This window comes from Pristiophorus japonicus, chromosome 1 (genome assembly GCF_044704955.1).
Source record: "Pristiophorus japonicus isolate sPriJap1 chromosome 1, sPriJap1.hap1, whole genome shotgun sequence".
NCBI classification, from domain to species: domain Eukaryota; kingdom Metazoa; phylum Chordata; class Chondrichthyes; family Pristiophoridae; genus Pristiophorus; species Pristiophorus japonicus.
Window position 1 is genome coordinate 467330854 of NC_091977.1, and position 15610 is coordinate 467346463.

General features: G+C 43.6%; 1 protein-coding gene across 1 annotated transcript in view; it reads left to right on the top strand.

Annotated features, from left to right (window-relative positions):
* The first annotated feature begins 253 nt into the window (after nucleotides 1–253).
* The window catches only part of cibar1 (CBY1 interacting BAR domain containing 1), a 74792-nt gene continuing 59435 nt past the window's right edge, over nucleotides 254–15610 (top strand). The window contains exons 1-3 of the mRNA XM_070893920.1: nucleotides 254–459; nucleotides 7658–7892; nucleotides 9260–9328. Coding sequence (XP_070750021.1) covers nucleotides 425–459; nucleotides 7658–7892; nucleotides 9260–9328 — 339 coding nt within the window. The 5' untranslated portion in view covers nucleotides 254–424. The remainder of the gene's footprint in view (nucleotides 460–7657; nucleotides 7893–9259; nucleotides 9329–15610) is intronic.

Sequence of the window (15610 nt, forward strand, 5' to 3'; positions counted from 1 at the left end):
TCCATGATCAGATCAGCCATGATCGTATTAAATGCGGAGCAGGTTCATGGGGCCATATGGCCTACTCCTGCTCCTATTTCTTATGTTAAGCATTGGCCAGTCTGATTGAGAGCTATAACCTATTTTGCGGTATTTCACCACTGCAGTTGTTGATAAGGAGATTACAGTGAAAGATTGCATTCTTCTTGATCATGCCATACCAGCTATCACCCGCCCCTCTCCCCGGTCCCCCGCACGTGCTGGTGCGGTGGGCGCGCGCTTCAGTTGGCGGGGCCTGGGGTGTGGCGCGAGGCGGGTGCTATGGTAACGGGGCGACTGCTCACTGGCTGAGCGGGCGATCCATGGCGCAGGCTCGTCCCGGCTCCGACTGATCGGACAGGCTCCGGCCTCCGCTCCTCTCGCACCTTCTCCAGGGGCAGCCGTCATGTTCCAGGCCCGTGACCAGGAAACGCGAGCCAGGTAAAGACTGCCCTCACTGTGCCGCGGACCGGTCTCCGTCTACAGGAAAGTGCGAGGTTCCATGAAAAGGCCTTGAATCCCTCCTCCTGCTGCTGCTGCAGAGTAGGTCCGGGGGTTCGGGAACCTGCAAAAATAAATAAGCGCAATCGTTTGTTTACAAAAGGGGCGCAGTAATAGTGCCTAATATGGCAATAATTTGAAATCCCTACCCGGTTCCGGGGGTAATTTAGTGTCTCTGTTTCCGGCGCGGAGCCTCGCTCCTGAGGGCGCAAGTAAGAAATTTGGAAATGCAGTGCCCAGAATTTTCTGCCCGTTCATTTTAATAGCCAGAAATCGTGGGTGCAGGACTCCTCGATTTCCGATAATGGGCTTCCAATAAGCGAGGCGTCCCACTGGAAGCAGGGTCTGATGCTCGTGTAGTTATATCGTGAGACCATTCCTCCGTGAAGGGGGGCTAATATAGTTATAGTCTAGAGCAAGATCCAACAAATCCCCTGGGAGGACAGACTATTGGAATGTCCAGCCACCTAAACACTCATTTTAAGAGTGGAAGTAAGTCTTCCTCGATTCCTGAGGGACTGCCTATGATGATGAGTCTAAGACCTCTTCCTGAATGGGTCTGGTATAGTTATTGTCATCTCTTCCCCTGATTGTAATTATGACAGACATATATAATGTTGTTGTGAACCTTGAAAGGTGCAAGATGTTGCTATTATGGCCCGAATTTTGCAGTCACTATGGTAGTTGTACTTTCACCTCCTTTGAAATCATCATTTTCCAATCCTCCCAGGCTACAGGAGTGGTGCCAGAGGATTAGAGAACGTTGTACAATTGTTTAAAAAGAGAGGAAGGGATAAACTGAGTAATTACAGGCCGGTTAGTTTAACCTTGGTGGTGAGCAAATTATTGGAATCAATTCTGAGGGACAGTATAAATCTTCATTTAGAAAGACACAAGTGTCTGACTAACTTGATTGAATATTTTGAGGTAACAAGGAGGTTCGACGAAGGCAATGCATTTGATGTAGTCTACATGGATTTTAGAAAGGCTTTTGACAATGTCCCACGTAGCAGGCTGATCAAAAAAGTAAAAGCCCATGGGATCCAAATTGGATCCAAAATTGGCTCAGTGGCAGGAAGCAAAGGGTAATGGTTGACAGGTGTTTTTGTGACTGGAAGGCTGTTGCCAGTGGGGTTCCACAGGGCTCAGTATTCGGTCCCTTGCGTTTTGTAGTATATATTAATGATTTAGACTTAAATGTAGGGGGTATGATAAAGAAATTTGCAGATGATACAAAAATTGGCTGTGTGGTTGCGTGAGGAGAGGAGCTTTAGACTAGGAAAATATCGATGAACTGGTCAGTTGGGCAGAAAAGTGGAAAATAGAATTCAATCTGGAAAAGTGTGAGTTAATGCATTTGGGGAGGGGCAACAAGGCAAGGAAATACACAATAAATGGGAGGATTCTGAGAGGTGTGGAGGAACAAAGTGACCTTGGAGTGCATGTCCACAGATCCTTAAAGGTAGCAGGAGAGATCGATTTAAGATAGTTAAAAAGGCATACGGAATGCTTTCCTTTATTAGCCGAGGCATAGAATATAAGAGCAGGGAAGTTATGCTAGAACTGTATACAGCAGTAGTTAGGCCACAACTTGAGTACTGCGTGCAGTTCTGTCACCACATTACAGGAAGCGTGTGATTGCACTTGAACGGGTGCAGAGGAGATTTCCGAGGATGTGGCCTGGACTGGAAAATTTTAGCGATGAGAAAAGATTGCATAGGCTAGGGTTGTTTTCTTTGGAACAGAGGAGGCTGAGGGGAAATTTAATTGAAGTGTATAAAATGATGAGGGGCCTAGATAGTGGATTGGAAGGACCTGTTTCTTTTAGCAGAGAGGTCAATAACCAGGGGGCATAGATTTAAAGTAGTTGGTCGAAGGATTGGAGGGGAGATGAGGGAAAGAAATTTCACCCAGAAGGTGTTTCTGGGGAGCAGGGGGGTCTGGAACTCGCTGCCTGAAACGGTGGTAGAGGCAGAAACCATCATCACACTTAAAAAATATTTGAATGTGCACTTAAAGGGCTCAATTTTGGCCACTAGAGATTTCTGGTGTACTTACCAGAGGTGCGGCAGTTTTCCACATGTGGAAGTGCGCCAAAAAATCTTTAGGCCGATTTTGGCCACTGTCCTGGGTCTTCCAGCTGCTGGCGTGGCGTGGCGACTGGGTCTGTAGGCGGAGCCAGTGTCCTGCGCTGGAAACAGTGCCAGGACGCTGGACATGCACAGTAGGATTGGGATTGCCGTGATCGCGTATGCACAGTAGAATCGGGTCAGTGGGTGAGTGAGAGAGCTGCAGTTTCAACTGACCGGGCATGCGCAGTAGAATCGGGCTGCCGGTAGTAGAGAAGTTAGGAAAATTAATAAGCACAACACAATCGCTGCCACCCTGACCCCTGCCAGACAGAATCAAAAAGCAACATTGCAGCTTATTGTTTATCAGATCTAGCGGGTCTTCTGTTTTGTATCAGAGAATTGAGTCGTCCCCTTTCAGCCTCCCGATACTTTGCCGCGTTTCTGTCGAGCCCAGCCAGCCCAGCCTCTCCCTCCGCCCCCCACTCTTCTCTTCAACCTCCCGATAATTTGCCGAGCCCAGCCAAGCCTCTTTTTCCTCCCCCCTCCCCCCCAACCTGAACTAAAGTAAATCGTACATAACTGAGTTACTCTGGAGCAAGTTGATTGGGGAAAATGGCATTTTTTAACTTGCGCCAGAAAAACCAACTTACTCTTTAAAAAAAAAATTGGAGCAAGTCATGGCCAAAATTGGGCCCAAAGAGCTGTGACCTACAAGGCGACGGACCTAGTGCTGGAAGGTAGGATTAGGCTGGGGTAGCCCTATTTCGTCAGATACGATGGGCCACTGTTGTAATATTCTATGATTCTATGAAATCCACTGCAAGTTCGGGATTTCTAAATTCTTGAAATACGTAACTTGCGGTCTGTCAACGTAAGCGTTGACAGGCCATCGTGTGGGCCACGAAAAAGCAATTGCTGGCGCAGAATTACTGACTGGCAAACAATTTCGCACAGAAAGTTACGGTTGCTTGTTGCGACAGCGCAAGGGGATTTTTCAGGCATGGTTGGAACATTTTCATATCGGAAATAATACACACACACTATCAAATGAGTTTTCGCAAATATTCTGTATTAGAATTTTAATGATGTAGAAATTTATCAAAAAATTTAATTTTGTGAGGTTGGTGGAATAAAGCTAATTACAATTTAAATTCCAATTCTGTAAATTGTAATTAGATCAGATTTCGGGATTCCATTATATCTCATTACGGGATTCCCTTCGTAAATTATTAAGATTGAATTCTGCTTTGTGATTGGAGGACCAGGCCCACCTGATCTCGGGTACACTACTGTACCACCTGCATCCCTGGGATCCATGGGCCGTTGCACTGCCCTCCACCTCGTATCCTCAGACTGCAAGTTTTTGCAGCCTCACCACCATCAGGTGGGTGTGCAATTCGTTTGAGGGTCGGAGGTGTACTCCGGAGGTACGCCTCCGACTGCAATTCATGAACACTTTCCCCCAATGGTGTGTAGCGTAGCTTTAGGCCGAATGAATTTCTAGTGTCATTTTTAAAACTGCAAATAAGGCCAATTTTCTGATCTAAGGTGATGCAGTCAATGCATCTAATGTTGTACAAGATAAAAATGAAACCCTGGAATTTCTGTGGTGGTGCTCTAGTGGGAGATTGTGACATCCCTGGAGAAACAGTTATATCAACCATTTTTGCCATTTCTCTAGTTCTTCCAAAGTTAGAGCAAGAGATCGGGAGAACCCTGTGGAAATTCAGGCCAAAATGTCTTGGGCTGGCTTCCCTGATGACTCAATGCTAAATGGTGTGGTACAGAAAGTTGATCCCTGCTAAACTGACCATGGACGGAGTTGTGGAGGAGGGGGGAAAAATTAGCATGATTTGCTTTCTTCTAAATTTCCCCTCCCCCACTTCACTAATTTATAAGACTACAATTACATGGATTTGCACAGTAAGTACTGCAAGCAGTGACACAAAGTTGACAGATAGACATTACGGCTGGAATTTTGACAGCGCTCATAGGATGGGATCTGCGATGTGTCAGCTGTTAAATTTAAAATGATTGACAGTGTGTCGGCATCCCGCTGCCACACTACTTTCCCAGATGTCGGGTCTGTCAACGCTAACAGACTCAACGCGCAGTGGCGGGGGAGGCTATTTAGGTCATTATGACCTTGTTAAGAGCCCATTAAAAAGAATTTTGAGCTGAACTTACCATTTTACCAGGTTTTCCAAGAGGTTCCCGCTGCTCGGGGATCACTTTGGGTAAGGACATCGGGAGTTGTGTAACCGTGAATTCATTTCTTTACCTGACAGCTGCAATTGTGCTATAAAAGCTCCCATCTCACAGCTGTTCACTTTCCAAGATCAAAAGCTGTTGCTTACTGCCTTTGGAAGGCACATTGAGCTTTATGCAGGTTGCAAGTCTTTGGAGCAATCTATATCCAGTGTCACCTCATTGGAACAACCTCGCTCACCAATGACAGATTGCTTTTGTCATTTCAAGCATCATTGCACTTGAAACTAACTCACCTTGGTCCTCAGGATCCCACCATGATCAGCCCCAACACCAGGCACACCAGCATCGCCAACAACAACACCAACCTTCTCCGCAATCAACTGATGCTGCACAGTACAGCGGGCATCAGTATCCGGGACACCAGCAATGTCCTCACTATGGCCAGATTTACTTCACTTGATGCTGTACAACCTGGCTGCCACATGATGTGTCAGGTTGGCATCACCCCACACCAAAACCATAAAGCACCCCTACAACACCCAAGCCATTCCTTTCACACTCATCGCCATTTTAGGGGTACCATTATGTCTCATCATTCACTGCAACTCACTAAGTCACTTCCAAAGGTACTCACGAAGCCACTTCCAAAAGTGCACACAAATCTGTCCAACAATGTAAAGTGTTGAAAATAAAGATTTCAGTGTTTGATAGCACATTAACAAACTTTGCATGAACATTGGCTAAAACACGCAAGTGCCTACCCTTGTGTGTTGTTAGTTGGTATGATTGGACTAGGGTGAGTGTGAGGGGTGGCTAGTGAGATGGGGAAATGAAATTTTTTTTTTTAAATAGGTGCAGGAGCAGGCCATTCAGCCCTTCTAGCCTGCACCGCCATTCAATGAGTTCATGGCTGAACATGAAACTTCAGTACCCCCTTCCTGCTTTCTCGCCATACCCCTTGATCCCCCGAGTAGTAAGGACTTCATCTAACTCTCTTTTGAATATATTTAGTGAATTGGCCTCAACTACTTTCTGTGGTAGAGAATTCCACAGGTTCACCACTCTCTGGGTGAAGAAGTTTCTCCTCATCTCGGTCCTAAATGGCTTACCCCTTATCCTTAGACTCTGACCCCTGGTTCTGGACTTCCCCAACATTGGGAACATTCTTCCTGCATCTAACCTGTCTAAACCCGTCAGAATTTTAAACGTTTCTATGAGGTCTCCTCTCATTCTTCTGAACTCCAGTGAATACAAGCCCAGTTGATCCAGTCTTTCTTGATCGGTCAGTCCCACCATCCCGGGAATCAGTCTGGTGAATCTTCGCTGCACTCCCTCAATAGCAAGAATGTCCTTCCTCAAGTTAAGAGACCAAAACTGTACACAATACTCCAGGTGTGGCCTCACCAAGGCCCTGTACAACTGTAGCAACACCTCCCTGCCCCTGTACTCAAATCCCCTCGCTATGAAGGCCAACATGCCATTTGCTTTCTTAACCGCCTGCTGTACCTGCATGCCAACCTTCAATGACTGATGTACCATGACACCCAGGTCTCGTTGCACCTTCCCTTTTCCTAATCTGTCACCATTCAGATAATAGTCTGTCTCTCTGTTTTTAACCACCAAAGTGGATAACCTCACATTTATCCACATTATACTTCATCTGCCATTCATTTGCCCACTCACCTAACCTATCCAAGTCACTCTGCAGCCTCATAGCATCCTCCTTGCAGCTCACACTGCCACCCAACTTAGTGTCATCCGCAAATTTGGAGATACTACATTTAATCCCCTCGTCTAAATCATTAATGTACAATGTAAACAGCTGGGGCCCCAGCACAGAACCTTGCGGTACCCCACTAGTCACTGCCTGCCATTCTGAAAAGTACCCATTTACTCCTACTCTTTGCTTCCTGTCTGACAACCAGTTCTCAATCCACGTCAGCACACTACCCCCAATCCCATGTGCTTTAACTTTGCACATTAATCTCTTGTGTGGGACCTTGTCGAAAGCCTTCTGAAAGTCCAAATATACCACATCAACTGGTTCTCCTTTGTCCACTTTACTGGAAACATCCTCAAATTATAGATCGAGAGAGATGGGTGGAGGTGAAAGGTAATTGGGTGTGAGTAAGAATGTGCAGGATTAGGGTAGGAAAGGCAGAGTGATGGGGATGTGATGAGTGGCACAGCAGGATGAGTTTGAGTGTGGCTTTGCAGTGACGTTTTGTAATCCACTGAGATCATTGAAAGGTTTGTGCTGCTGCAGCCTGGTCCTCCTGACGACATCCCTACTAGTGTCCTCCTGTGCAATGTGCTGCGTTGATCTCCTGGGGAGGTCTCTTCCGCCTATTAGAAGGGAAGAGATCTCCCTGCGTGTTGTGACTCCCTCCATAAGCATCTGGGAGAACCTGAGTGCAGCCGAGCACCTTTGTGCAGTGCTTGTCAATGTTTGCAGAACCTCTGCTGTAGAACACTGATAGCACAATTGTGAAAATCAATTTAACATGGTTCCTTTAAGGAAACCGGCTGATGACGCGTCATCAAATGACGTCATCAGACTCGCTTCCTTCAGTTGGCCCGGGAAATGTGCTAGGCGGGCTTACCAAGCCCAATCAATGGAAAATCATTTCTATAGAATGGGCTGGAGCCAGCGGTGTGTCCAGCACCCGCCACCTACCCCGCCCGCACCGAACCCGCCGACATAGGCGAAATCGTGGCCTACAAGTGCGTATCACTCCACACCACACTGCAAACTACATTTTATTATTGTCATGAGATCCTCTATGACAAATTAATTCTCTAATTGCTTCATAATTTTCTTTGAATTCAAAATAAAATCACAATTTTTTTTTCAGGGACAGTCAAACCAAGTATATTCAGAACACTGTTGCAAATGTGGAAAAACACTTTGGTGTATTGTGCTGTTTATTTGCAGCCTATGCACGAAAAACCGCAAGACTACGCGATAAGTCTGACATCCTGGTTAAAGAACTCCGAGAGTATGCCAATACAGAAACTCCTAATTTAAAATATGGTCTGAATAGCTTTGCAGATCACTATGCTTTAGTTCAAGATTATCGACACGCAGAGGTGAGCAGCTGAAATTATTTGTTTAAATGCATTCTCAACATTGTTACATTTAGCAGTATATCATGTTACAACACTGTATTTTCACTTCTGAGATTTGAATTTGAATGAAGTCCACTATAATGGAATTAAAATTCTTAGTGGATGTAACTCTAAAGCAACAAACTGTTCGTGATTCAGCACCAACTGGCAGCCTCGCTCAGAGAAGCATAAGGATTGCAAAAGTGGGAACTGAAAATGGGACACTGGAGAGTGCTCTTCTGAAGTGGGAATGGTTAAGGCACTTTGGGCCAGTGTTGAGAGAATATTGTTCATCAGAATACCTATGCCATACCTCACCTAGAGTGATTAGGTGAAAAAAGTAGACTGTGTTCCATTTCTAGCCCTGATATTGCTAATCTTAAAGGCTTGAATGACCAGATGGCTTGTCTCTGAAAAATGTAATACCAATAATTGAAATATTCACAATTTAAATGTTCATATCTAGAGATGACTTAAGGATTCTAAATTTGAAGTACATACATAGAATTTGCAGCACAGAAACCGGCCATATAGCCCAACTGGTTTATGCTGGGCTTTATGCTCCACATGAGCCTCCTCCCACCCCTCTTCATCTCACCCTATCACCTATAGTGCAGTGAACCTCCAGAACTAGCTAGCCAAGGGGACCCTGGGTGCACATCCGCTTCTTTACATTGTTGTTAGTGTGATTGAATATCAGTTTAAACGGTAATTTTTTATCTATATATATATTATATATATATATAATTTTATTTATATAGTAATTAAACAAACCAATCACATTACATCAATGTTAGAAAGTAGACATGCTTCCCTCATCATCAGTTTCGAAAGTTGACTAGAAAAATGGTGATATGTTAAAGTATATTGAAAAGAAGTACCTAGGACGCAGAGAATGAGCCATCAGTTCCATGAACTTTAAAAAAAATTTTATTTTCATTTGCTATACTGAGTAGTGCATTGCGTTTAATTAACTTGTTAGTAGGTAGCAATGTGAATTTTGGAATGGTTATTGGTTCTGGACAGACTCAGCTTTGTTGACCTGTGAGTACAGTTAACTTAGTCAAATGAATCTCCAGGATGTATAGCCGAAAGTAATGAGTGATTGTTTTGTTTAATGATTAATTGGAGGTGAACTGCCCAAACTAATGATTTTGGGGGTTTAGAATAAAAATATATAATGGCTGTTTACAATTCATTACTACTTTCATGGAAAAATACTAGCAATATTCTGTAAATTACTTTTGCTAGTTGCTAATCTCTTATTTGTGAAATTGCCTACTGCCTCTAATAACTGCCATTTCACTTACTGTTTCTAGCAATTTACTATTTACTGTTTGGTTGTGTAGGTTGAAAGGCTAGAAGCTAAAATTGTAGAACCTTTGAAGAAATATGGTTCAATTACCAAGCTGAAAAAGGTAAGTCTAGCATGCATTGTAGCAAGAACAATCGGGAGTTAATTTTAAAATATGTACACACAAAATATTATAGTAACAGTATATTTCTAATATTGATTTTGTTTTCAACATGTAATACAAAGGTGGTTGTGTTGGAGCATAACAAGTTCTAATTACATATTCTGTAAGAAAACTTGATTAAATTCAGTTCCCTGCATTTAAGATTTTTTAACTCTCTTTGAAACTATCTGTTTGTATGAACAATAATGTCAACTTAGTAACTTGTAAGGACTAAATCAGATTCTTACCAGACTTCATAAGCATGCTCAGACAGTGTTTTATAGATATATATCACTAATCTTGGATTGCTTCGTGGCTCCTTCACATATCTGATGAAATGTCATTTCAATACTTTCAGAAACATGATTAAATGGCTTCGACCCCATCCTCTATGTTCCCTTTTCTAGCATATATGGAAAAAGTGTGCTAGTGATATCAAGTAGTAAATCCCTTTCATCATATCTGCTGCAGGTCTCTTTTAATGCGCAGATTTTTACAATCTTGAAAAAAAAAAGAAAGCCTATTAGTTCCACTGCGTCTTGCATCACAAATAATATTGGCTGAAGATATGCAGAAGAGGATTCGGCTATCTGTTATGGATACTTACGGGATTTCACAAACAAAAATGATTCAAAAAATAATGGTGATTAGTACTGCCAGAGAGCCACTTTACATAGGATTACATAGAATGTACAGCACAGAAACAGGATGTCCGTTCCAAGTAGTCCATGCCAGCTTTTATGCTTCACTCGAGCCGCCTCCCGTCTTTCCTCATCTAACTCTATCCGCATAATCCCCTAATCCTTTCTCCCTCATATGCTTATCTAGCCTCCCCTTAAATGTATCTAAACTATTTGTTTCAACCATTCCATGTGATAGCGAGTTCTACATTCTCACCACTCTCTAGGTAAAGAAGTTTCTTCTGAATTCCCTATTGGATATCTTATATTGATGGCCTCTTGTTATACTCTTCCCCACAAGTAAAAGCACTCTCTGTATCTATTCTATCAAACCTTTCATAATTTTAAAGACCTCTATTGGGTCACCCATCAGCATTTTTTTTTCAAGGGAAAAGAGACCCAGCCTGTTCATCCTTTCCTGATGGTTATACCCTTGCTTTTCTGGTATCATCCTTGTAAATCTTTTTTGCACTCTTTCCAGAGCCCCTCTATCCTTTTTTATAATATGGCAACCAGAATTGTATGCAGTACACCAAGTGTGGTCTAACCAAGGTTCGATACAAGTTTAGCATAACTTCCCTACTTTTCAATTTAATCCCTTGAGAAATAAACCCTAGTGCTTGGTTTGCTTTTTTTATGGCCTTAATAACCTGTTGTCACTACTTTTAGTGATTTAGATTCATATTTTCCAAATAATATGTGACTTCCCTATTTTTCTTGCCAAAATGTAATACCTCACATTTATCTGTGTTCAAATTCATTTTCCAATTATATGAAAATTTTGTAAGTTCATTAATGTCTTCTAATTTGACTATTCCACCGCCCCCACCCCCCACCCCCCCAATTTGGTGTCATCCGCAAATTTAGAAATTGTGTTTGATTCCAAAGTCTAAACCATTAATATAAATCGTTAACTTTCCACTAAAGTAAAAATGCATTAGGCACATTTTTCTGCAATTACCATGGTAACTTTGCATTTATGCGCAATTACTGACATTTTGTCATTGTAAAACTGAGCGCTAATATATCTCATATTTTAAAAATGGATTTTAGGAACTAAAATAGATATGCACCATTCAAATCTATTTGAGTTTGTACTACATTTTTTTTTAATTGGTATTTTTACTTCATAATTGCACAAGAGCTACAAATTACTTTGGTCCAATGTTGACAAGGTAATTCTTTTAGTCTTTGACCTGTAGAGAAAACTCTAATTCATACTGGACTGAACAACTGATCTTATTTACATGACAAATGAGTAAAAGCTGAACAGCTTCTAAAATGCTGACACAGCCCCAGAAATGCTGACATCGCAAAATTAGCTCTAAATATGACCGGCAAGTACAAGTTCGACCTCCCAAATCCGGAAACGTCGGGACCGAGGCCATTCCGGATTTCAGAATGTATTTCCGACGTCCCGAATCTGGAAACGGCTGGGCCAAGGTTCGGATGATGTTCCGAAATCCGGAAGCGCCTGGGCCTAGGTTCAGGTATTTTCTGAATAGTCCCATTATCTTACTGAGTACCACTCCTTAGTGATTGTGATTGTGTTAAGTTCCTCCCCCATTGACAAAGCGGTTGGCCTAGGATACTGCCCTGAGGAACTTCTGCAGCATGTCCTGGGGCTGGGATGATAGACCTCCAATCACCACAACCATCTTCCTTTGTGCGAAGTATGATTCCAGCCAGTGGAGAGTTTCCCCCTGACTCCCATTGACTTCAATTTTACTAGGCCTCCTTGATACCACACTCGGTCAAATGATAGCACTGATGTCAAGAGAAGTCACTCTCACCTCACCTCTGGAATTCAGCTCTTTTGTCAATGTTTCTACCAAGACCGTAATGAGGTCTGGTGCTGAGTGGTCCTGGCGGAACCCAAACTGGGCATCGGTGAGCAGGTTATTGGTGAGTAAGTGCCGTTTGATAGCACTGTCGACGACACCTTCCATTACTTTGCTGCTGATTGAGAATAGACTGATGGGGCGGTAATTGGCCAGATTTGGATTTGTCCTGCTTTTTGTGGACAGGACATACCTGGGCAGTTTCCCATATTGTTGGATAGATGCCAGTGCTGCAACTGTACTGGAACAGCTTGACTAGAGGTGCGGCTAGTTCTGGGGCATAAGTTTTCAGCACAACAGCTGGGATGTTGTCGGGGGCCATAGTCTTTGCTGTATCCAGTATGCTCAGCTGTTTCTTGATATTATGTGGAGTGAATTGAATTGGCTGAAGACTGGCTTCTGTGATGGTGGGGACCTCTGGAGGAGGGATCATGCACTCGGTACTTCTAGCTGAAAGTGGTTGCAAATGCTTCAGCCTCGTGTTTTTTTTGTGAAGTTTCTCCGCATAATTGACGCCCCTCGCATGACAAATTTTCATTTACTACAATAACTTTTTTTCACTGCGTTACATGTTAGTGAATTTATTACTACATTAAAATTTTGCGTCTTTAATTGCATTATAGCAAAATATATTTTAATCATCTATTATTGTTAGCAAGGGTGATAATGGCTCACAGTGACTAGCTATAGAAACATAGAAAATAGGTGCAGGGGTAGGCCATTCGGCCCTTCGAGCCTGCACCTCCATTCAATAAGATCATGGCTGAGCATTCCTTCAGTACCCCTTTCCTGCTTTCTCTCCATACCCCTTGATCCCTTTAGCCGTAAGGGCCATATCTAACTCCCTCTTGAATATATCCAATGAACTGGCCTCCACAACTCTCTGCGGTAGGGAATTCCACAGGTTAACAACTCTGAGTGAAGAAGTTTCTCCTCATCTCAGTCCTAAATCGTCTACCACTTATCCTAAGACTATGTCCCTTGGTTCTGGACTTCCCCAACATCGGGAACATTCTTCCCGCATCTAACCTGTCCAGTCCCGTCAGAATCTTATATGTTTCTATGAGATCCCCTCTCATCCTTCTAAACTCCAGTGAATAAAGGCCCAATTGATCCAGTCTCTCCTCATGACAGCCCAGCCATCCCTGGAATCAGTCTGGTGAACCTTCGCTGCACTCCCTCAATAGCAAGAATGTCCTTCCTCAGACTAGGAGACCAAAACTGAACACAATTTTCCAGGTGAGGCCTCACTAAGGCCCTGTACAACTGTATTAAGACCTCCCTGCTCCTATACTCCACTCCCCTAGCTATGAAGGCCAACATACCATTTGCCTTCTTTACCGCCTGCTGTATCTGTGTGCCCACTTTCAGTGACTGATGAGCCATGACACCCAGGTCTCGTTACACCTCCCCTTTTCCTAATCTGCTGCCATTCAGATAATCTGTCTTTGTGTTTTTGCCCCCAAAATGGGTAACCTCACATTTATCCACATTATACTGCATCTGCCATGCATTTGCCCACTCACCTAACCTGTCCAAGTCACCCTGCAGCCTCTTAGCGTCCTCCTCACAACTCACACCGCCACCCAGTTTAGTGTCATCCACAAACTTGGAGATATTACACTCTATTCCTTTATCTAAATCGTTAATGTATATTGTAAAGAGCTGGGGTCCCAGCACTGAGTCCTGCGGCACTCCACTAGTCACTGCCTGCCATTCTGAAAAGGACCCGTTTATCCCGAACCTCTGCTTCCTGTCTGCCAACCAGTTCTCTATCCACGCCAGCACATTACCCCCGATACCATGCACTTTGATTTTACACACCAATCTCTTGTGCGGGACCTTGTCAAAAGCCTTTTGAAAGTCCAAATATACCACATCCACTTGTTCTCCCTTGTCCATTCTGCTAGTTACATCCTCAAAAAAATTACAGAAGATTCGTCAAGCATGATTTCCCTTTCATAAATCCATGCTGACTTGGACCGATCCTGTCACTGCTTTCCGAATGCGCTGCTATTTCATCCTTAATGATTGATTCCAACATTTTCCCCACTACTGATGTCAGACTAACCGGTCTATAATTACCTGTTTTCTCTCTCCCTCCTTTTTTGAAAAGTGGTGTTACATTAGCTACCCTCCAATCCATAGGAACTGATCCAGAGTCGATAGACTGTTGGAAAATGATCACCAATGCATCCACTATTTCTAGGGCCACTTCCTTGAGTACTCTGGGATGCAGACTATCAGGCCCTGGGGATTTATCGGCCTTCAATCCCACCAATTTCCTTAACACAATTTCCCGCCTAATAAGGATATCCTTCAGTTCCTCCTTCTGACTAGACCCACTGTCCCCTAGTACCTTCGGAAGGTTATTTGTATCTTCCTTCGTGAAGATAGAACCGAAGTATTGGTTCAGTTGGTCTGCCATCTCTTTGTTCGCCATTATAAATTCACCTGAATCTGACTGCAAGGGACCTATGATTGTCTTTACTAATCTTTTTCTCTTCAATATTAATGGAAGCTTTTGCAGTCAGTGTTTATATTCCCTGCAAGCTTCCTCTTGTACTCTATTTTCCCCCTCCTAATTAAACCCTTAGTCCTCCTCTGTTGAATTCTAAATTTCTCCCAGTCCTCAGGTTTGTTGCTTTTTCTAGCCAATTTATATGCCTCTTCCTTGGCTTTAACACTAGCCTTAATTTCCTTTGCTGCTTGTTCCGCAGTGTGTGCCTCCTTTTTCATTCTCAAGAATGTTGCATGCGATGTCAGTGTTTAATGGATTATTGAAAATGTGGGTCTGATACTGGCTGCTGTCAGGTGTCAGTGTTTCCCCTGCCCTGGTGAGTGCACCAGTAGCAGAAAGGCAGTTTCAAGCCTGTGAATATGAAAGTGCAAACAAACTTAGGGAGTGGGGGGCTGGAGTGAGCTGGGAATGAGGTTTCTTAACTGGTAATTAAAGTATGTCCTGTGATACTTTTAACAACTCAATGCTTTTATCTCCCAGAAGCTTTGGTTGGAGCCCAGCAAAACTCCTGGAACTCTTTCTCTATAATAATCTTTTCTACTGAGGCCAATAGGGCATGCACAGAAGAACTGAACAATGTTGGCTCATGAACAACCATGAAAGAGCATGGGAAGTTTGTCAACTACAGACAAGTGGACACCGCGTTCGAAACATTGGCTGGAAAGTTCAGTGCAAAGCTGCTGCACGGAGTGCTGCTTTGGCATCTACAAGTGGAGAGCAGTTGACAGTCTGTGATCTCTGTATTTGAAATGAGCACCAGTGAAGCAGATTTTTAGAAATACTGTGAATATCTAATTTATCAAACACGTTGGGCTGGATTTTCCGTTGTCTATAGCCTCAATTAGCGGCCGGGGGGGGGGGGGTTTAATATGAGCGTTGGAGCTTAGTAACCGGGCACGCAGCTTTTAGCGCCCCGACGGAAAATTCATTGGAGGGTCACTGGGAGCGCAAACCATTAGCGTCTGGCTGCTGGCGATCACTCTGATCATGACATATTCCTGGTGCAACACGCACGCTTGTGCCCTGGTCAGTAAATTCGGTGCGTACACTTGATTGAGTGCCCGCCAATAACAATGTCTGGAAAAACAGTCGGTACAGGCTTGCAGAGTCGTTAACTGGTGGCCACTTAGAAAGGATGAGGAAGCGCTTCCCTCGGAGGTCAGTCAGTGTAACGTTTATACAGAGCACAGTGCGTGAGCCT